The 23,450-nt window shown below is 39.2% G+C and overlaps 1 protein-coding gene across 2 annotated transcripts in view; it reads left to right on the top strand.

The window, feature by feature from the left end:
- The window catches only part of LOC118780403 (protein AF-17-like), a 56,922-nt gene that overhangs the window by 2,219 nt on the left and 31,253 nt on the right, over positions 1-23,450 (top strand). Inside the window, exons 2-7 of one of the 2 annotated variants that reach the window (XM_036532872.1) lie at positions 7,822-7,901; positions 9,020-9,074; positions 9,523-9,632; positions 9,997-10,100; positions 10,459-10,552; positions 11,354-11,464. In XM_036532872.1, coding sequence (XP_036388765.1) covers positions 7,822-7,901; positions 9,020-9,074; positions 9,523-9,632; positions 9,997-10,100; positions 10,459-10,552; positions 11,354-11,464 — 554 coding nt within the window. Of the gene's footprint in view, positions 1-7,821; positions 7,902-9,019; positions 9,075-9,522; positions 9,633-9,996; positions 10,101-10,458; positions 10,553-11,350; positions 11,465-23,450 lie in introns of both variants that reach the window. The other variant, XM_036532864.1, reaches the window with a different exon arrangement.

Genomic DNA, 23,450 nt, shown 5'->3' with positions numbered 1-23,450 from the left:
ACTTTTGGCTATATATCCCAGCATCCTGTTGGCCTTTTTTGCTGCTACAGCACACTGCCTAGATCCTGTTAAGCTTGCGTCAACTATTACTCCCAAGTCTTTTTCAAATTGAGCACATTCTAGTCCCCCCCCCCATGAAGTAGTCTTGTCTAAGGTTCTTACTTCCCACATGCAAGACTTTACATTTATCTAAATTGAATGTCATCTGCCAGGTATCTGCCCACTTTTGGATGCTGTTTAGGTCTTCCTGTATTACCTTAGTTGATTCTATACTGTTGGCTAGACCCCCTAGTTTTGTATCATCTGCAAATTTAACTATTTTACTGCTATCCTCTGCATCAGGATCATATTGTGGGAACATTGGTGGGAAAGGAAGAAAGTAGGATCTTATTGTAACCAAATGTGGTACTTGGTCTGATTCACTTGGGCTCCATCATCATCTGGTAAATGCAGGTAGCCCTTCTCCCACTGCAAAGGAGAGTTCTACTGCCACGTTACACAGAGAATAGCAATGTTTAGATCAGCCTTACTAGCACAATTACTGTTGGCCTTTTTGAGGCCTTATCTGAACACTGGAACTAAGGATCATTTCAACATTCTGGAGTCAAACATTTATTTGTTAGCAGAAAGTCATTGGCTGTTTTCTATTACTTGGAAGACCATATAGCCTTATGTGTGCTGTGTTGATCAAAACACTGAAGCAAGAGACCCTTTGAAGTGGGTATATGATTGATGAGGTATATTATATGGGACCATCCAGATCATTATGTGTCAGTATTAGGAAACTGTCTCAGGAAATGTGTGTGACTTGTCAGACAAGCAAATAAGTAGTGTAACTGGGGCAGAGGCAGTGATGCTGGATTAGATTTTTCCCTAGAGTGGTAGCAGTGTTACAGTGTAAGTAGCAGCGATAGTGTGGAAAGAAACAGTGAGCTTGCTGGTGGAGTGGCGGTGCTGGGGAAGGTAATGGATGCTAAAATAATTCTGAATAAATTGCTAGGTGATTTCGCTGTTTGATTTTAACCAAACTTACCATAAATGTTTGTGAGAAATGATAACACTGATCTTTTAGCCTGACTGATCACACATTCAGACATCATTGGTGTTTTAACTCAGGATTAATGATGCTTGTGCAGTAAAAAATAGAGATTTGTTGAAGAAGTCATAAAATCAATGTGATTATGTGATTGTGCAATGTGTTAGGTCCTAGCAGTGATTACTGTTTCTAGTTCAAATGTGTTTTGCATTGTGATTGGGTATCACTGATTCCTGCTTAGAGTAAGGTTTTAGAAGTTGACCACCAACAGTCAAGTGGAAAAATAACCATTTAACCATTTTTAAATAACCATTCAATAACAATATAAACAAACATTTTAAACAAAAACATACATTTTCTCTATTTGTAGCAGTTCCTTTAGAACCTAAATGTGAAACATTTAGCATTCTTACTTGGTCAAGTAAGAATGCTATTTTTGAAATATTTATGATCTAAAATTATTATACAAAAGTGACTCAAATGTGTGAAAACTATTTCATTGAGAAATATAAATAAAAATTGCTTTAATAAGTTTGTCAAAAATGTGACTAGATAGGGTACCATAGGGAATAGGTTTGCAGAATTTGGTTCATAATAGTTAGAAAAGAAGAATTTGATCTCTGACATTGCTATTTGGTGTATTCTTGTATTCAAGAGCACTGGATTTCACCAAGACAGTGGCTATTCATTCACTGTCAGACAATACAGTAGGGGTCTCTATCTATTTTCCACAGTAGGTCAGTTTCAAATAATTATGTGAAGCTCCTTTCCCAGAAGAGAATTTAGTACAACCACAACATCTACACTAGTTATAAATTTAAGTATAATAATACTCCTTTTTCTGGGTGATCTACATCTTTGTAAGTATGTAAGAATTCATGACAGACATTATCAGCCAGATGTAAATATGGGCTGTTCCTTTTTGTGTGTTGTGGAAGTGATTCGTCATCTCACTTCACTGATTTCCTGTTATCTCTCACATCAAGTTCAAAACTTTGTAATGGCATACAGGACAGTGAATGGGAAAGCCCCCTCATACTAGGGCTGGGCGATATAGCCGTCGCGATATATCAAATGGCTATTTTTAGCGCAATAACAGCTATCCCCGGTATGTGGTGTTAGGTTTTTTCCCGTTAGTCATACGTGATGCGGGAGCACACCTCCAAAGTTAAGTGAAATGCTTCCAGGGCAGAAAAATATCACTTGTATCTATATGTTGGTTAACTTACCTATTAACTTTGAAAAACACATTTGCGCTGTCGGTAAATGCGAATTAAGTTCGCTTTGGTGTAATCAACGATTGCATCGGAACATCTGTAAAGCGGAGTGATACATGTATAGTTAAAAGTGCCAGTGCTGTTATACTGAACATCAACACTCATGGAATGCCTCCTATCCAGTCAAATTACTTGGCCAGAACTAACTGCTGTATAAAGCATAATTTGAACATAAAATGCTTCTCACGGCAAATATTGATATATGTGATTAATTTAGATTAATTAATCACAAAGCATGTAATTAATTTTTTAATTGCTTGACAGCCCTAGTTTTTCACTCTTTATCTTTGTAGCCATGTGTTTCTATCTACCACGTGGAAGAAGCATAGTGCCGTTGCTGTGATATCAACATTGAATAGATCCGAGTGGCGTTTTTTTTCCCCGGAAGCATTTCACATGGCCTCAGACAACTGGAGGTGTGCTCCTGTATCAGGTATGACTAACGGGAAAAAAATACAGCAAAAAAACCTAACGCCACATACCGGGGGTAGCTGTTATTGTGCTAAAAATAGCTATTCTGCAGGGCAACTGACTGTCCCGACCTGATAGTGTCACTCTTCTCAGACACAAGATCCCTGTCTGTACTGGTTCCTCAGTGGTGGAATGAACTTCCCATGGGGGTTAGGACAGTGGAATCACTGGACATCTTCTGACACAGACTGAAGACCCACCTCTTCAGACTGCATCCCGGTTCCACTTCTTTTTTTTTTTTTTTTTTTTTTCATTTTTCCCATTTTCTCCCCAATTTGGAATGGCTAATTCCCCAAATTTCTGGAATGTCCAGTTTGTCATCAATGTTCAGTCCCATTGCACAAACCCTGCTGTCAATCTGAGAGAGCGTGGACAAGCACGTGCCCTCCTCTGAGACACGTGATGTCAGCCACTGCTTCTTTTTGCACTGCAGTCCACAAGCTAAGCTAGCACACAGACAAGTTGGAGGAAAACATTTTGTATGCAGCTTTGGCACATGGATCACAGGTGCCCAATTGATCAGCGGGGGTTGCTGTTGCTAATGGGACCAAAGCCCCTGCCGACGTACCCACCTATCCCTGGCAGAACGAAGCCAATGTGTTCTGCCTGTGAGCTCCCGGTCACTGTTGGCTAGTGACACAGTCGGGTTCAAACCCGGGCCGTAGCTCTCAGTCTACACTCAGAACGAGTGCTTTTACCGACTGAGCCACTCGGGAGCCCCTCTCGGTTCCACTTCTATCCCCACCCCTTAACACCTGCTACTTCTAGGATTTGATGTTAATTTTATGTGTAGTATTGTGATGTATTTTGATTTTTTGTTCTAGGGACTGTTGTATCATATTATACTTGGCTTCTATCAGAATGCACAAGTTAACTTGTGGTAGGGCTTGAATAGTGTTAAGCTCACTCACTGGTGTGGGAGTGTTGGTAGTCTGAGTCTGGTCTGACATGGTTGCTTATTTAAACTGAATGGATACACTTATGTTCTATTGTGAAGGAAGTCAATTTGGATAAGGGCATCTGCTAAATGCATGTAATGTTATATAATGATTTGATTTCATATTTCATTGTGAAACCAACTCATAGAATATGCTTCAATAAAAAATGAAATATGATCCACAAGAACTCAAACTGTTAGTAGATATGTGACAGATACAAGCCAATACAATAGCCTTAATTAGTGCTAATGCACAAAGGGGCTCAAAAGCCAAAAAAAAAGTCAAAAAAGCACGCAGCTATGCACTTTTCAGCCTACACGTATTCTCCCCTTGATTTAAGTCTATGATTTGCGTGCCATGAAGGCAGTTATGTGCTTTGGGTGGAGCAACCCCAAAATCTGAGTGTTTCTTATGTAAACACCATTTACGCATATTCTGCCCTTGACTTACATGCTTTTCAGCTATGCGCTTCTTAGGGCTGTAGTAAGTCAAGCGCCACTACCTGGTGGAACACCATACTGACTTTTGAGTCAGCGGTAGGCCTACTTTTAACATTATTATACATGTACAAATAAAGTTCAAAATTTACGATATTTGTGTGTCATTTTTAAACTACAATAGCATTTTGTGTAACTCTATATTACATTGTTAAACAGAAAAAAAACTTTTTACATCACATGGTATTGTAAACAAACCTGGTAAATAATTAGTTCAATTAGAATAAAACAGAAATATCAATTAAGATGAGTATAAATAGCAGAGCGTTATCCGTTCATTAATCAATTTAGCTAGTAGAGAGTACTTTGGAAGAGTGATGATGAGTGATTACTAATGAATTTTTAATAACAGGCTACTCAGCATGAGTTCAAGCGTGGACATTGGAACATGCATTTTGTTGCATCTTTTCCTCAGTAGCGCATTTTTATTAACCCTTTTGCATGTACGGTCACAACCGTGTGACTAGCCTTTTAGTGCATATGCTAAAACCGATGCGATTAGAAAACTAGATTGAAAAAATTCTAATTTTAGCTTTGATGAAACAGCAATTTAACATTAAAAAATATAGCAAATGCTAACTGAAAACCATGAGAAGCTTAATAACGCTAATGAAAGCGTAACGAATCATGTAACGTAGCCTAACACGTGCGCTACATAGCATATAAAATAAGTTACGTGCGAAAGGGTTACTGAATCTCAACACATCAAACATGTCTTTACACATAGGCCCAGCACATGTGTTGTTTGGTATATTTACTTTATTTTTTGGGTTTATGTCCTACATAGAAACAAATGCTTTCTGAGGCAATTTGTAATATAGCTCTTTCTTTGCATTTATTTTCAAAATCAGAGTCTGGTTTATGGTTTGAATGGATTTCACATGGCATTCACATGGTAAATGTCCACGTTCCACGTTTTCCTGACAGCCAAAATAAACGAGTGAGTCAGTCTACCTCTATTTTAAATAAATCATGCCTCTTTCATGAGCCCACCTTCATTCTGAAGCTAAGCGCTGTGGGCATGATCAGAGCGCGAAGGGGAGAATACGCGTAACAGAAATTCGTGTAACTGGAGGCGCGCAAAAAAGGACTTATACACGAGTGGGAGAATACCCCCCTAAGGTGCTAATACCTGCCTCCCCCATTTATAAATATATGTATTCAGAGACCTTTCCTGCAAATTAGAATTTTATCCTCTCACTGTTTGCAATTTCCCAGTCGAACATGAACAATTAGATATTTATTCACACAAACCAGCAAAAAGCTGTGGTTCATGCATCCTCAGCATTTAAAATGTGCAAATCTCATGGTACCAGATGATTAGATACCCATGTGTGATTTATTGCTCTTGGTGACACTTTTGCACATATTACAGTGCATATAGTCCTTTAATAAATCAAGTCCTATATGTGTTCTTACAGCAGTGTTCACATTTTTACAAGGCTTAAGCTTGATGAAATTTATTTCAAGGTGAGCCCTGTACTCAGTTAGCAGGTCTAATCAAATCAACAGGTCAAACTCATTTCAGCCATCTCTCATCTCTAACATCCATTCAATACCCAATTAACAGAGCCTCAGTGTGTATTATCTCCTGTTTATACAGTGTAATTACTGGTACCTTTGAACGAATTTGTCATAGGGGAAAAAACAACACTTCAGGCTTTGCTAACTGTTGTGACCAAATTGTTCTGTAAGCAAACATACAGTAGAAACAACATGGTGATACTTAGAAAAAAAATCTGATTGTGTTGAGTACAGAAGTCATATTCCAATTCACTCTCATCTTGCTTCATCCTTTGAGGTGGTTATAGTCAGTCTATCATAAGACTATAGCTGTCTTAAAACTCAAGGAGACAACTTTTTGATCTGTAGAAAGCATATTCATTTTGTTTGCCAGGTGTGCTGGCATCCAGGCACAAATTGTTTCTCCTATTTTACATGCTAGATGACTCTGTAATTAGCAAATTGGCATTTTTTTTAAATGTGATGCATCATTACACTCCACTAAGTATCATTTTACATGTTGCACTTACCCGATTCGTACAAGCTGAGTATTTACACAACACTAGTATAGGAATGATTCTTTTACAGTGTATGTATCCAGTATTTCCTATAAAAGGAGTGTACTGTAATTTCTTAAGGTATTCAAAACACAGAATTACACCCAATTTTACATTTCTTTAATTTATATTACAGTTTCTAATTGGCACCAGAAGCGACAAATTCCTTTGGTTACTTTCATGGAGTATGAGCACATTGTGATTGGATTTTAGCTACCAGGTACAGAATGTGTATTTTGTGGACTGCAGACTCAAAGAATAGGCTAACTAACCATATATTATCACATTTTTGGTGGTTAAAACATTTAAATATATTAAATATTTTAAAAACAAACAGCTAGGCACCCAAATGCACACTGAACTCTGTTAACTCTATTTCTGTCAGGAAAGAGAATTTAGCTAGGTGAAGTCATTGTTTTTCAAAGTCTGGGTGGGGACCCAGGGGTGGGTCTTGGTTGCCAAACCAAATTAGAGATCTACGATGTAGATCTGAAGAGTGAAATTATGTTGCCATTTGCAGTTCACCTTGTGGTCACATGACACAATAGGTCTATAGTAAGGTGCACCTTGTCATGCAGTCCCCAATGTGCATTGTGTGCATTTTATCCAACATAAAATCCAGATGTGTGATACACAATTACATGAACCCAACATGAATAATAGATCTGATTAGTAAATATTTTCCTCTACGAATTCTAACAGTGAGTTTAACAGAGATACAACATTCAAATGGATAGCCTGCTACAGTTAGCTAAAAGAAATGGAAAAGCCAGGCTTGCTAACTGGTAGTCAAGCAGTATTCAGTGCCTTTTTTTACTTCTGTTGTTATTTGGCTCACTGTGGTCTTATATTTTAAATATGTGGGTCTATGCCTGTGTATTGTACTTAGGTTTCAGTGTTAAAAGTGTGGTGGCATCTAACCATCAGTTAGCAGAACAGCTAAACACATTCTTGAGCAAAATAGTTCGAAGCAAAATCTTTTGTCCTTGCTTCTAAGTTTATATTACATAATGAAGCAACTGAGTGTAGTGAGTGTTGTGACAGACTACTCATTGACTTATCACAGAATGCTATGATCATAGTACAGGGTAGACTGATACTAGGGAATATGCATAACAGGTTAATAAACCTGACTTGTGTGTTACTGATTTCTTTATTTTCATCATAATCAGTCATTTCACATAATACTGCATGAAAACTATTTTAAATAACAATGATACTGGTTCACAATCCTAAGATAATGGGTAACATTTCCACTGCAACAGCTCAAAGCATCCACTGTTTCACAAGTATTCACTGTTTCTGTTATATTCCTTCTGTTGGTGAAAGTAATGGTATCAACAGTTTTTCTTTAATAAGGCAATGGCAAATAACAACTGAGATGGCAAGATATGAGGCAAATTTATGAATAGTTAAGATGATGTTTAGTATTTGTCAGTGTATTACAATGTGCATAACATGATTTTGTGCTGTGTTGATTTGTGTAAATTGTTGGTATGGTTGTATGCAGTGTGCCTAACATGTATTTGTGTTGTGTTACAGCATGCTATGGCATTGTCCAGGTGCCCACTGGACCTTGGTTCTGCAGGAAATGTGAGTCCCAGGAGAGAGCGGCCCGTGTGGTGAGTGATTTTCACTATGACCAAATTATTGTCACTTCATCTTTTCATGGAAACCACCTATCTTACTACAAGTCTTTCTACATGTCACTATATTGTGCTCAATCCGCATACACCTACATTTACTGTTATGACACTGCATTGAGTGCTTGACTATGCTTTATGCTGAGTTATCTGAGCTCTGCAACCTGGGTTTGATCCCTGCCCTGCCATCAGGTGGCTGATTGTCTTGCTGCTGTTAGGCACCCCACAATCCGTTAGGTGCTTACAAGTTGTTTGGATGACATTGGCAGAGAAGCTCCATTCCTTCTGTTAGCAACCACTCTGCTGTATGTGACCTGTAGTGCAAAGAACAGTTACTAACTACACGTGAGTTTATCAGAGGATTGCATTCATCTCACCTAAAGGTTCCTGCAAGAGTTTGTCTCAATAAGACAAGCCTACTATCCAACTGGCCATTCCATACAGGATTGTATAAAGGGGAAAAGAATAATTCTTTCATTCATTCATTCCTACATACATAGATTGTTAGATAGATGGATGGATAGATATGTCCCTGAAGCTACAGTATAGTCTGAAGGTATAATTTCAGACTATATAATATTGTAAGCATAATATTGAATGTTTATTTGCCAGCCTTGGGACACAATTTTAGCATTAAATTATTTCAACATACACCAACATGGCAATATGTAGCAGTATCTTGCAGCAACATATTTCTCAGTTAATGTGGTATTTAAATACTTCTAGTATTAGGAAATGGGATAAAGTGGTTAAACTCAGAAAATTACTTACCTTATTAGTTTTACTTGCTGCTTCAAGTGACTGGCTGAGTCAGGCTGTGTTTTGTGCTCATCCTGACTGTTGGAGAATGAAAAGTTCAGAGCATAATTGCCAGTAAATATAAGTTGTTAGTGAATGGGCTGAGGAAAGGTATGGCATAGCTATGACGGTACGTGGAGTGAGGAGATGATGTAGGTTTGACGGTGTTTGGAGTGCAGGGGTGAAAGTGCAGGTCTGACAGCGTTTAGAGTGCAGGGGTTCAGCATAGAAAAGTTGAAGTGTAATTGTTCTTATGAAAGTGAAGCACAGTGTCAGTAGTGCTGTTCTCTCTCTTTCAGAGATGTGAGCTTTGCCCCCACAAAGACGGCGCTCTAAAAAGGACTGACAATGGAGGTAGAGTAAATGAGACATCATTCGTCCTATCTATAAACAGTTGATCCTAAAGTACTAATATTTATCTGACCTGTATTAAATGTGAGGATTTCTATGTAATCAAATCAACAATGAGATTTTAAATTACATTATTTGTTTAGCAACTGGCTTTGTCCAGGGTGATTTGCAGCATCAATATACAGTATTTCTGTAGTCTTTGCAGGTGACATATTAAGTTTGTTAAATATTATGCACTCAAATTAAAAATAATTCAGTTTCCCCAGTGTTTGTCTAAGTTATGCTTGTATGAGGTTGAACAATGGATCGCTTTCGCGTGTGTGGATATGTGACTGTCTCTCTGTGATCAGTGTCTTTCAGTCCTCCTCTGTGTGTGCACGTACATGACTCTATAAATGTATGGTGTTTGTGTGTTCTTGTACGTAAGTAACTGAAACTCCTTTTTCTCCAGGTTGGGCCCATGTCGTGTGTGCCCTCTATATCCCAGAAGTGCAGTTTGCCAATGTGTTAACCATGGAACCCATAGTCCTTCAGTACGTGCCTCACGAGAGATACAACAAGGTACTCTCCCCATCATCAGTCTGTTTTTCTCTCTCTGTTGCAAGTGATTCTTATTTAAGAAAGAATATCCTCTGCAAAGCACACCAAGAATTTCATCACCAATTTTGTCTCCAAGAACTTTAAAGATCAACCCCAGAAAAACAGTAGCAGTCCAGGCAGAACAGTGTCAGTGTCAGTGTCAGGACAGTGTGGTTCATTGACATGGGTGCACAGAATTTGTATTGTTGCTCCTTTCATTATTTTTTGTTTCCTTTCTTCACATTCCCCCTTTATGCTTGAGTTTGGTTCTGCACATGCTATACCTTTCATTCTTATTTTTTGTACTCTTCCAATGCCGCTTGACATCCCCCTCTCTCTACTTCAGACTTGTTACATCTGTGAGGACCATGGACGAGAGAGCAAGGCAGCATGTGGAGCCTGTATGACTTGCAACCGACAAGGCTGTCGACAGGCCTTTCACGTCACCTGGTGAGAGGGGGTGTGTGTGTGTGTGTGTGTGTGTGTGTGTGTGTGTGTGTGTGTGTGTGTGTGTGTGTGTGTGTGTGTGCGTGTGTGCATGTCTGTGTTTTAGGAGGCTGATGGAGAGGGGCTACAGAAGGTAGTTGGAGCAGAATCTTGAATGAGGTGAGAGCAAAGACAGAAAGAGTGAGATGAAACTGTAAGCAAAATCATATGTGATTCTGTGAATTACTATCGGATTATTGTGACAAACATAGATAATCATTATTACCAAATAATAAAGGAGTAAGGAATTGTGAAGGTGGAGCCCATTAAATGGAGTCATTAAATGAGTGTTTCATGTCTTATGTTTGACTGCACCCCCCAGTGCTCAAATGGCTGGACTCTTGTGTGAGGAAGAGGGACCAGAGGCAGACAATGTCAAATACTGCGGCTACTGCAAGTATCACTACAGCAAAATGGTGAGAGATGGGCATATGAATATCCTACAACATTAGAAATTCACACTGTTCTTGTGTTATTCTGATGCACACTAACATACAGATACAGTGTACCATTAAAACACGTTATCATATGCTGCCCTATATTGTTTACGCATACTACTGGTACGTCCTTAGTGTATATGTATAGCAAGAGGAGACTTAGGGGTGATCGAATAGAGGTTTTCAAATTTATAAAAGGGCTCAACAGGGTTAACTATAATAGATTTTTTAGGGTGAGTTCAGTCTGTAGAACAAGGGGACATAAATGGAAACTAGTGAAGAGTAAGTTCCGCACTGATGTAAGGAAGTACTGTTTTACACAAAGAGTTATCAATACATGAAATAGGTTGCCAGGTCATGCAGTTGATGCAGAGACCCTTGCTGTGTTCAAGTCCAGACTTGACGCAGTTTTGGATTCTCTTTAATTGTAATGGCAGGCTTAGTTGGGCCGAATAGCCTGTTCTCGTTATAATATGTTCTTATGTTCTTATATCTTGTTGTATATTTCAGTCCACCTTGAGTCATGCTCAGTATGACTCTTGGTCAGTGTGGTTTTTTTTGCTGTTGACTGTGCTCTGAACCTGTGCTGATTGAGTGTTGATTCTATGCTTCAACTCTGCTTTTGGTTGAATGCTAAGAATTATGCATCTACCCGTCTCGGAATCATTTTTGACTCTTTCCTCAGAATCAATACTTTGATTGGGTGCTTTCTCTGCTGTGTGCAGACTGCACTGAACCCATGCTCTCTCTCTCCCCTTTTGGGTACTTGTTGTGCAGAAGAAGGTACGTCCAGCTGGGGGCAGTGCTGGTGGTTCATTCTGCCACACCAGGAGCAGCTCCACTTCTCCATCCCAAGACAAACAAGGCTCCCACCACCACCGGCAGAGGAAGGTGAGCCATGTTCCTTTCTCCTCTCTTTCTACCCATGTGTTTGTACCATTGATATATGGTATATATTCTCTACACACACATGCATTGTCATTGTAAAATAATTTAATAAAACATTGCGTATCATTTTAAAAGGGTTCATTTGTTGTTTAATTCTTGTCTGGTAACAGTGGCAAGTATAGGTATCACGTAAACTCAGCATATCAGTCACAATTAAAGTAAATCTGTGAATTAATGTAAAAGAAGGAGAAAAAACCATGCACATCCATAAATTTTATGTGAAATGACTGTACTGGAACAGGAAAAGAGACATATACTCTGCATGGTGCAATCTCAGCATGCTTGTGAGGGTGGGGACCTGCAGTTCACTTGCAAGTAAAAGGCAGACAGCCTACTGTGACAGTGACATCCAGGCAGATAAAAGCAGTAACCGTCATAGTGACAACATGGCTCTGTCCTTGCCAGCTCAGGTCAGCCTGATGCTCTCCTATTATTAAAAGCTCTTCCAGTTGGATTGTGCATGTGTTCTAGTGTACATATGTGAACGCATGTGTGTTTGCATAATTCTTCTGAATGCCCTAAATCTAATATTGCAATGTTTCAGGAATGTTGCTTATGTTGCAACAATATTACAATAACACTATGAGAATTTTATATTTTATAAAGACTTAGAGAAGAAGCATTCAGCAAGATTGTGAAACTCCTAGTTGTGAAACAAGCTGATCAGTTTACCCTCCATATGCTAACTTAATCACTTCTGTCTCACCTTGGTGGTGCCATCTTGAAAGCCTATTGTTGTTACCCATCTTGTATGCATAATCCACTTACAGTGTCTGTGTGTCTGTATTCAAATCATCATCCCAGAACATTGAGTCCCATCTAGTACTGTTCCTTACATAATGCCCCCTTAAACCTTGAAGCAGCAGAAATGAAAGGTTTATCCAAAGCATAGCATGACCTGGAATACTTTTGATACCATGTTAATCAGTGGCAATTACATGAGGATAGGACAGGGAAGGATGTTAGAGTGCGATTGCCTGTCTCCACATACAACCTATACTCCACCTTGCACCAAACGCACTCTCCTGTCCACATATCCAAGACCTCTTTTCCAGTGCCTTATTAAGGATAGGAGATAAACCATCAGGGTCACCACCAGCAGCAGCGCTAGGACTGAAACAGCCACAGCTGCCTTGAGCAGTATGTCTCAGTATGTGTCTTTGTAGTTCCCTTTTATCACTGATAACCGACTGATACAGTCATGGATTTGCTCTGACAATTCCTTTTCATGCATACACACTCTAACTGTCTGATCCTTTAGCTGTTGCTCTTTTTCTTGCATCTTTTGCATATGACTCAATTCCAGTAAAGGCTCAAACCAGAGAAATTCCGCATACGGGTACTCTAAGTAAAGATTAATTCTATTCTTTGTGTAGTGCAGCTTCCGGCCACCACTGTAAAGTAGTAAAGTAAATCAGTGACAAAATCCTGTATCATTGTTCACATATGTCCTGCAGCAGCCAAACAGCACTGCCTTTGTTACAATTTGAAAATCCCTGACATAATATCTGCATTGAGTGAAATTTGTGCCTGTATGTATTTTATAATGATATCATCTGTTGCTGTTGCCTACTGGATATGGTCCTGAAGAAAGCTTCCCAATTTTGCTTTTACATTGCTAATATGTCCTTTAGGTAATCCAAACTGATGTCCATTATACAAAGAATTTCCTGGACCAAATACACCTCCCAAGTCTCCATGTATGGATATAAGTCCTCTGTGCTTTCTTCGCTTCTCGGCTACCCCTCTGAGCCCTAGTTCCTCCCATTCCCATTGGAATTCAAGTCAAAAGGTGTAGCTATAGTATGATAATTTTACAGGCAGTTGAATATTTATGCCTTTTAGATCTGTTACTATCGATAAAAAATTCCCATTTTAATTTCAGTTCAATTCAATTTATTTATTTGAATAGTGGTTTTTACAACACAAGTTGTCACAAAGCAGCTTTACATTGTACCAGGCCTGAGACCCCCAGAGAGCAAGCCTAAGGCAACAGTGACAAGGAAAAGCTTCCTAACTAACAGGAAGAAACTTTGAGCAGAACCTGGCTCAGAGGGGGAGCCCATCTGCTTCTGGCCAGCACTGGGCAGTCTGCATGTCACGTTAACAGAAATTTAGTAGCCGATACCAATACCAGTGAAATTCCACGATTCTTGATACCCAATTTGATAGCACAGTAAAAAACAAAAAAAAAAAACAAAACAATAAATCCCATGTACTTCAACATACACTCCTTTATTAAAAACATTTGAACATTACAAAAAAACAACAGTGGCATGTAGCCTTAAAGTAATAAATAAAAAGAAACAACTATTAACATTACAAAAAGGAACAGTGGCATGTAGCCTTCAAGTTTTTAAAACAAACAATACTGTGCTTAAATACAAACAATCAACTTTTTATGATGGTACAGCATTTCAATTGCAGTACCTGGCCAAGACATGAAAAAATATGGAAATAATAAATAGGCCTATATATAATATACGGTATAATATAATATAATATAATATATGTGTCTCTTGAAAGTTTCTGATATGGTTGGCTGTTGGCTGGATGTGTTTGTTGACTTTGCTCCTGCCTCTCCTGGTCGACATCCTCCTCTAGTTGATACTGTGAAAGGAAAATTCTGAGATTTCATGTAATCAGGTATAGCTCAAAGGCTGCACACAAAATATACTAACACACACACACACATACACACACACACACCTCTGTATACTCAGAGTGCAAAGCAGTAGTTTAAATTTACTGACATGGTGAAAGATTATTAGCCTGGAAATATTTATTTAAAATGTTAACGTTATATTTTGATGACAGATGACACAGACTGAACGGTAAGGACGGTAGCCTACTACTAGCTATGGTTACATTACGTTAGCCTAAACACGGTAGCCTTTGGCGTTTAGCCATTGCAAACGTCGTATGGAACATAGTTGGCTACACAGCAATATGCCATCTGTCTCAAACAAAAATAATGGTAACGTGTATTTCAGAATAAGGATAACAAGGATAATACTTTGGATACGTTGTTAATGTAAATTGAAACTCACCTTGAATTCTTTGAATAAATCTGGACATCTGTCTTTGAGGTGCTTTGCTACATTGGAAGTGTTTCCTCCTTTCGTCTGAAAAGTTCGATGGCACCGTTTGCATACTGGGTTTTGTGAATTTATCATTAATCCCTGATGACCCGCCTAGAAGGCAAAGAAGGCTACTTCTGTACACGACTGTTTTTGTTTTGGACGAGTCGAGGTGGAGCGGTTGCTGCAGCGGCATCCCTGGTAGCTACGGTACTGTAGAAAAACGAGTACCGTCACGTTTTCAGAATTTTGGCATCGATTTGGTACCGAAGCAGCGGTACCTACGGTACTGTAGAAAAACGGGTACCGTCACGTTTTCAGAATTTTGGCATCGACTTGGTACCGAAGTATCGGTTCTTGTGACATCCCTACTGGGCAGATTACAGAGAATAGTGAAGTTGTATAACATACTTAAGACAATTGAATTATATAGGTAATAGTAATTACACAATTATAAAATAAAAATGTAGTCCTGGAATGTCTGGTTCCTGGCACACAGTTAGCTTGATAGGTAGGACAGCGAGGTAGCTGAACTGGAAATCAGGATTTTACAATAATAATGTAAGTGTGTGGTGTAGGAACACTGATTATTCCATTAGCTGGCATGGGCCACATTCCATGGCAATGCTACTCACACTCTTGTTTCTGATTTATCTTCCTACCAAACTCATAGTCACACTTGTAGCTTCCCAATGTGTTGATGCAAATTTGGTTGATGGTGTACGGCTGGTTGTGTCCCCTGCATTCATCAATGTCTTCACATCTATGAATTCCATCTCCCGTGAAGCCTGTAGAACACCTGTACCATTCTCTCTGTCCAGCAGCTTTCTTCCCACATGTGGTGTTTATGTGACAGGTTGCATTGTAGTCCTTGTACCGTAGGTATGCCGTTCCATTGTTGTGCACCCGCAGTTGCCTGTTGTGCCACTGCAGTCCAGTGAGCCCACTTGATAGGCTCTCATCTGTGTCATGTCTTGAGGAAAGTGGCTCTGTATATGTAATCTGGAAAATGTCAAGTGCAGTATTTATTCTTTTGACATCTTAACATCTTGCATTTTGATAAAATTTGCATTTGTCAGCATGGTACCATTTGTATGCTGGTTCTTTCCTCCCTTTGACTCTAAGCTTAAGCTTGCCCTCCCCACAGGTGTCCACAAATTCATGTGGTCCTGTCCTTTTTGCATCCCAGGACCCTTTTGGAGGTATTTTTTGACCAACACTTGTTCCCCTAATTCAAATTTGCGGATGGTGTGTCTTATACCATCATCCCATCTTTTTTTGTTCCCCTGGTGGACTATTCCCATGGTATGTGCTGCAAATAGCAATTTATCTTCCAGAATACTCATTTTACAAGAAAACATCATGTTTCACCCAATCCTGGATTGGCAATCCTATTGTGTTCTGTGACTGCTAATGCCCAGTGTACCCCCGGTAAATGTTTAGTACAGGGCAGGGGCTGTCATTAAAGTCTCTCCGTTTTTCAGTTTCTCAGGGCAGGGGCTGTCATTAAAGCTTTCTTCAGTTTTTCAGAACAATCTTGATCTGTTGGACTCCATCCTAGCTCCTCTGTTTTATCTCATTTTCCCTTTAGATGATCATACAATGAGGCAGCTATTTCTGCAAAACCCTCTATGAAGTCTCTACAGAAACCTTCAATACGCAGGAATGACCTTAGCACTGACACTGTACATGGTCTTGCAATTTTGCACAAACTGCTACCATTTGTGGGTCTGGAATCCTACCCCCCTGTTATTTGTACTCCAAGGAACTTCACATCTGGTACAATTAACTGGGCCTTTTTAGGATTTAGTTTCAGTCCACCTCTTTCAACAAGGGTCAGTACTTCATCTGAAAGTTCAATATGCTCTTCCTCTGTGTCTGGATCAACAAATCATCACCATACTGAATATCCTGTTGCAGTTTCCTTACACCCTGGAGCACATCATATGTAACAGTGGACAACTTTCAGTTCAGTGATTGTGGATAGAGAGAGACACCAGGGACAGGAGACAGCCTTCACTCCTCACGGGTGTTTTTATTGTCTGAAATAAAATACATGCAACAAGAGCTGTTGCAACTTCTGCGTACCCTTGCAAACAGCGTAAAATGTCTTACCAAAAATTATACGTTATAACTGAACATCGCTACTATTCGAATCAATCGTATCGTCGATCGTATAGTACAATTTAAGGAATCAGTAGACTTTGTATGCCCCAACACGAGGAGAAATATTCAATACCAGAGCATTGTAATGTAAGTCATAAAGAACTAAATAACTGTTAGCTCTGACCTACTGATGGTCACGTTGCCTTAGACATTTTGGCGTGCTATTTCAAGTTCAAGGCCACAGAATCATTGGTTATCGTGCTAGCTATTAAACAACACTATATGAGTTATAAACAAATAAAATCTGCGTACCTGAATAAAAGAAATAAAATACATCAAGAGCTATTGCAACTTCTGTGTGCCGTATTACACAATAATAGAAAAATCACATCACTCTGGGGCTATTAGCCACTTAGCATAACTAGAGATTATCCAGCTAGCTAGCTAATGTAATTACGTATTGTGCTTTACACTATGTTAGTAAAGTTTAGCTACGATAGTACGGTGATTTTTTTTTTCCAATTGATTCCATCGTCTACATTCTATTTAGTAGACCACTATAAACAAGCAAAAATGGAAATTAAGAACAAAACATTCAATAATTAATATTAAAATCTATTCAGATGTCTGCCTTGGGACATACCTCTCAGACAGCGTAAAACGTCTGACAAGTAGGTCGTGGGAGGTCACTGTTTTACTGCTACACGACAGTTGCACCAGCTTAGCCTGCAGGGGTCCTTAGCAAACATGAAGTTTAGTGTGTACTGAGAGTAAATTTGGTGAAATACACATAAGAATATATTATGATGAGAACAGGCCATTCAGCCCAACTAAGCTCGCCATTACAATTAAAGAGAATCCAAAACTGCATCAAGTCTGGACTTGAACACAGCAAGGGTCTCTGCATCAGCTGCATGACCTGGCAACCTATTCCATGTATTGACAACTCTTTGTGTAAAATAATACTTCCTTATATCAGTAGGGAACTTACTCTTCACTAGTTTCCATTTATGTCCCCTTGTTCTACAGACTGAACTCACCCTAAAAATGTATTGTAGTTAACCTTATTGAGTCCTTTTATAGATTTAAAAACCTCTATTAAATCACTCCTAAGTCTCTTCTTGCTAAGTCTAAATAGTTTAAGTAACTGGAGTCTGTCCTGGTAGCTTTTATATTTCATGCCAGGAACTAATTTAGTTGTCCTTCTTTGAACTTTTTCAAGAGCCTCAATATCTTTCTTATAGTGCGATGCCCAAAACTGCACACAATATTCCAAGTGAGGTCTGACTAAAGCATTGTATAATTTCAATATAATCTCCTTAGAGTTATAATCAATACTTTTGGATATATATCCCAGCATCCTGTTGGCCTTTTTTACTGCTACAGCACACTGCCTAGATCCTGTTGAGCTTGGGTCAACTATTACTCCCAAGTCTTTTTCAAATTGAGCACATTCTAGTTTTTTTCCCCCCATGAAGTAGTCTTGTCTAAGGTTCTTATTTCCCACATGCAAGACTTGACATTCAATTTAGCTAAATGTTATCTGCCAGGTATCTGCCCACTTTTGGATGCTGTTTAGGTCAGTGAAAGCTCCTGTAATTCCTGCAGATTTCATTTTCACTATGAGCCTCTCATGTCAAATGCCTTTTGAAAGTCCAAATAGATAATATCAAAAGCTTGCTTTGAGTCTGAACACACTGTAGCTTCCTCAAAAAAGTCCAGGAGGTTTGTTAAGCATGACCTCCCTCTGAGAAAACCATACTGGCTATCATTTAAGATACCATTTTGTTCAAGGAATAATTCCAAATTGTCCCTAATGATGGATTCCAGTAATTTACACACTTAACTATATTCATTTTTGACTCTGTTACACATACACTGGTGAATCGTGGAAAACTTGTGGTAAAACTACCCAAGTGTATTGACCAAATCCCATTAGATACATCAACAGCCAAATATACTTTTGCAGCACTTTGCAAGCTAGCCATTATGTCAGGCATCCTTGCCACCATTTAGCCCCCCCCCCCCTTATGCAACCCTGTTTTAGAGTCAGTAATTGTATATTTGGCTCATCTTATGACAACAACCACTGCATTTTCTCAGGATCACTGAGGCAAGATGAATGCCATCCTCTGATACAGTTGCACAGAGCCAAAGGCTATTTCTTGCACTACAAGCCACACAGAGCACACATAGGAGTGGGCTTTCATTGGAGGATAAGCACTACTTAACTGACATGGTTTAGGCAACTCACAAATGCCTCAAAATCACAAGGGGTTCCTGAGAGCAGAGAGATGTGGAAGCCCTGGTCAACCTACCTACCTGTCTTGCCACAGTGGGCTCCCAGTCATTGTTGGCAAAAGACGGGGGCTGGGATTGAATACCGCCCATACAGCTCAGTTTGTGTTCAAAGTGCTATCATTATCTTTTGTGTGCAATGTATTGATATACTGCAAACATTACATCTGTTGGTATGCAATGTACCAGGCAGATATTGTTGCATTCACTCACCCAAAGAAATGCTACTTGACATTGTTTGTGCATCCATGTTTCATTTCCTCCACCCCTTTTCCAAACTGTGTCAATTTTTTTGTTTTCCATTAATCGCTGTTATAAGTGTGCAATTTGTATGTGACTGTGCTGTTTGCTGAGATTGGAGGACCTATGGGGAATCCAGGAGGATAATAGTTGAAAAACAGGTTGAAAGCTCAGCAGGTCATCTGATGGAGCAAAACTGTGGCCTGCGCTGATAGGTTATGAATCGATGTAGTGTAATAAGGGAGAATGGTGTTTGTATTACTTGTAAATTGAAAACATTTCAGCAGCAGAGGACATGGTTTGACAGTCAGTATACGGTACTAAAACCCCTGTTGATGCTTTGAACACTAAGAAGTATATTGGGTGACACATACAGTATTTCTTTTTATTTATAAAACTGTAAATTATATTGCAGAAAACAAAGTGACCCAAATAGCCAGCGATTCATCTAGTGAGTCAGCTAGTGAGAACCTTGTCTGAAATTCTCTTGTCTGAAACTTAGCTAGCGATGCAGGTGACCTAACAGTCAGTTAAGTAGACTGGCAACCATTTCTAACAGAAACAGTAGGCTGCAGCTGGCCATGAATAAGAAATCTAGATTACTGATGTTAAGGCCTACCTTTTAACCTCAGACCTCCTCTTGCACTTACAATGGCACATAATGGAATATGACATATTAAGTAATCACTCCTATTATAGTAATTTGATACTTCAGATTTAGTATTATCTGTACTTATAGGCTAACTTTCTTGTATGTACATTTGTAAGTCACTCTGGATAAAGCAAATGAAATCAGAGAGGACAGAGAAAGTATTTTATGGTGTATTTGTGGCCATTGAGCACACTGCTGTTTTAGCATTATTATATTTTGGTTAACTAATTTGCTATCTTAGCTTTTATGCTTAACCAAGATGGCTGTCCTCAAGGGCAGAGGTTGAATTTCAATTGGCTACAGTGAACACATATGGCTATATGTAGGAGGTACCAACAGTGAGAAGCATTATTGGGGGTATGGAGCATTATCAATATAATGCAGCAGGAAAAATTAGATGTGTTAGGAATAAGGAAGAATGTGAAAAAGATTCAAGATTTGTTCTGTGGCTGTGTAAGATTTGACCAAAATAGGGTATGTTTTAACCTTTTCGCATGTACAATCAAACCGGTGTGATTAGAACACTCGACTGGAAAAATTCTAGCTAGCATTAGCTTTGAGGAAACAGTGATTTAATGTTACAAAGTATAGCAAATGCAGCGGTGGAAACTATGAGAAGCTTAATAACGCTAATGAAAACATACAAACAAACAAACCATGTAACATAACATGCACGCTACATAGCATAAAAAATAAGTCACGTGTAATGACTGAGACTTCAGGATCGTATTACATTGGGACACTTTTCTGTAGGAAACATTTGAAAAGGCCTGGTCTTGGTGCTGTGTAGGTACCATTAATTTGATGGACGGCATATCTGCCATCCCAGTTTCACTGGAAAGGGCTCTGGAGTGTTAGCAGCTGTATGTCCGTAGTCCAGGCTGAGCCCTATGGTCTTCTTATCTCACCATTCTGAAACACCCAACAATGCATCAGGTGCTTGCCAGTCGCTTGTGTTGCATCAGTGGAGATGCTTCTACCCTCCAGTCAAGTGTCCGAATTGCATCAGCTGTGGGAATTGTAGTGCAGAAAATATCCAGTGGTTGTGTGCGAATGTATTAGAGGATGGCATTCCATTTTTTGTGCTTCTGGTCATATGATCGAATCATAAAATGTGTTAAATTACTGACAAAGACATTCTGCTCACACTTAATCTGCTGCTTCTGGTGCTGGACTGGAAGTTTCAAATGTGTTAGCACTCAAATCACGACAGTCTGTTGGCAAAATGGTGTTTGACAAAAGCAAATTTATTCCACCGCTGATGACACAGCTGGGATTGAGCCTAGACAGTAGTTGTGGTCAAAAGCAACATGGTAATCCTGTTGTTGTACATGCAAATGTATGAAGACATTACCCTGAAAATAGAATTTATATACCTCCTCTTAACTTCAGATGCAGCTGGTCAGCAGGTGATTAGAAAATGAGCAGGCTAGTTTGGACATTTGTAGCATTATGAATCTAGAGGCATGCCCCAGAAAAAGCAAGGTCTGGCAAGGTCTTTTAATAATTATATTAGCATCACTTTTTGCTCTAGATTGGTTCATTATTTAATTTAGCAGTGGTCCTACATATCTATGTTTTTCATGATCACGAGTGCATGCTTTTGCTTTTGCTCACCATTTCAGATTTCTTTTTTGTATGTACCTATAGTTTTTTTCCCTGGGTCCAGTGCAGTTATTGTATCTGTTGTTGTATTCCACTTTCTTGGCTGCTCCAGAATTTTACTGTATGGGTCAAGTAGTTGTTTTCTAGTAGTAGTAATTGTTTTCCATTATATCACTGCAAGTATAAGTATGTGTGTTTTACTCAGCTACAATTGGGATAGATTACTGCTGTGTTTACTGCAGTCCTGAGCTGTGCACAGCTGAAAATCAGCACCTTGCTTCTAATCTTCAAGAAGCAGAGATGAAGAGACATTGAAGAGCACCCAGTTCCATTCACACTCAAAATTTAAGTTAATCATGCATTTCAGTTGTAAACTGCAGGTGCAAGTTACTGTATCAGTGTTAGGGGATATCATGACTACAAAAATACAGTATAATACAGTGTAAAAAGTTCTTTCGGGTGAAGAAGTTCTGTTCTGAATGGTTTAAGTTTTAAACACTTTGACAGCCAACATGAAAATCAAACTGCTGTTTCAAACTTGAAATATAGTGAAAAATAATGCTGCTTCAGTGGCAGTGCTTTACTGTATTGACTGAAGCCATTTAAAAAACTCTACACAGACACTGTGACTGTGCATGCATTTACATCTGTTTCCATGTGATGTAGAGTGTGAGTGTATATGTGTTCTTGCTGTGTGTGCTCATGTTGATGGTGGTTAAAGTCTCCTGATGAAGGCATAGAGTTTTGTTGTAGATGAGTAAATGGGTGTTGCCTCACCCATTTCCTGTGTGCTTGAGAGCTTTTACTCCCACACATAGCTTTGGTGTGCAGCTTTGCCACATACATCTCTACATACAATCTTTCACAGACAGAGTCCACACAACACAGAATAGTTCATTTTCTTCAGAGCAGGGATCAATGTGTTGCACTAATGTTTACTGGCGCTCCAAGTCATTGCTCTGGTCTTGAACCCAATGCCATTATTCCATGCTGTTACAATGCCCTCAAAACAGTCAACAGCACTGAATATACTACACTGAATATACTTTGTAAATTAGGACATCACTTCACTGCTCACAAATTCAGACTTTAATGGAAAAGGTGTCATTGTGCATGACAAAAATGTGTGTTAAAATGAAGTACAGTATTCAGTCTTGGATTCTCAGTGAACTACATTTGAATTGTGACAAACCGCTGCCAAAGAGTGAGTTTATGGTGCTCTTTTTATTTGGATGTAACCAATGACATGACTAAAACAGTGAAGTGGCCTAAAACATCTCAGCTCAGCTACATCTCGTGAGGTGGCTGTGTCTGCATCAGTGCAGGGGTTTCAGATGCAGCAGAGGGTGGTTACATTGAGGAGGCTTTCTGTGTTCTCTGTAGGCTGTTGCTGGCAGTTTCACTCTCAGCTGATTAACCCAGATAAGTGGTAAACCAGTGGCAAAAAACAGGAAGTCCCTGCAAACACCCAGCACTGTTCTGTAAGATGTTATTTGTTGCTTTCTCTGTGCATCTGTGTGCTCCTGCATGTGTATGTGTAAGTGCATGTGAGAGAGAGCAGAAATGTGACCCCCACCTTTGCTTCTGAGCTGTTAACTCATATGCTTAAAGGCAATAAGGCAGGCAGTTATCCTGATGGCTGAGACTGTGATCTACTGATGGTGTGGATCTATGTATTTTTGTGTATGTGTGCAAGAGTCCTGTTTAAGCTGTAATGATGCTTTTGTATTTTGTGTGATTGTACATTGAGGTGTCTCTCCAACAGTGCACTTGTGATATTTAAAAAGTCAAATGTGTGTGTGCATACATATACCTGTGTGTCTGCGTGAGGGCATGCGTGTCTCAGCAGTTATGCATATCTCTGTGAGTGCTTGTCTGTGTGAGTGCTTGTGTGTCTCAGTGCAACCTGTCTCGCCACACCAATGTCTGGCAAGAGAGAAGGTCATGT

The sequence above is a fragment of the Megalops cyprinoides genome, chromosome 1 (assembly GCF_013368585.1).
Source record: "Megalops cyprinoides isolate fMegCyp1 chromosome 1, fMegCyp1.pri, whole genome shotgun sequence".
In the NCBI taxonomy this organism is placed as follows: domain Eukaryota; kingdom Metazoa; phylum Chordata; class Actinopteri; order Elopiformes; family Megalopidae; genus Megalops; species Megalops cyprinoides.
Note: the sequence above shows the minus strand (reverse complement) of the source record. Positions and strands in the feature narration are given on the sequence as shown.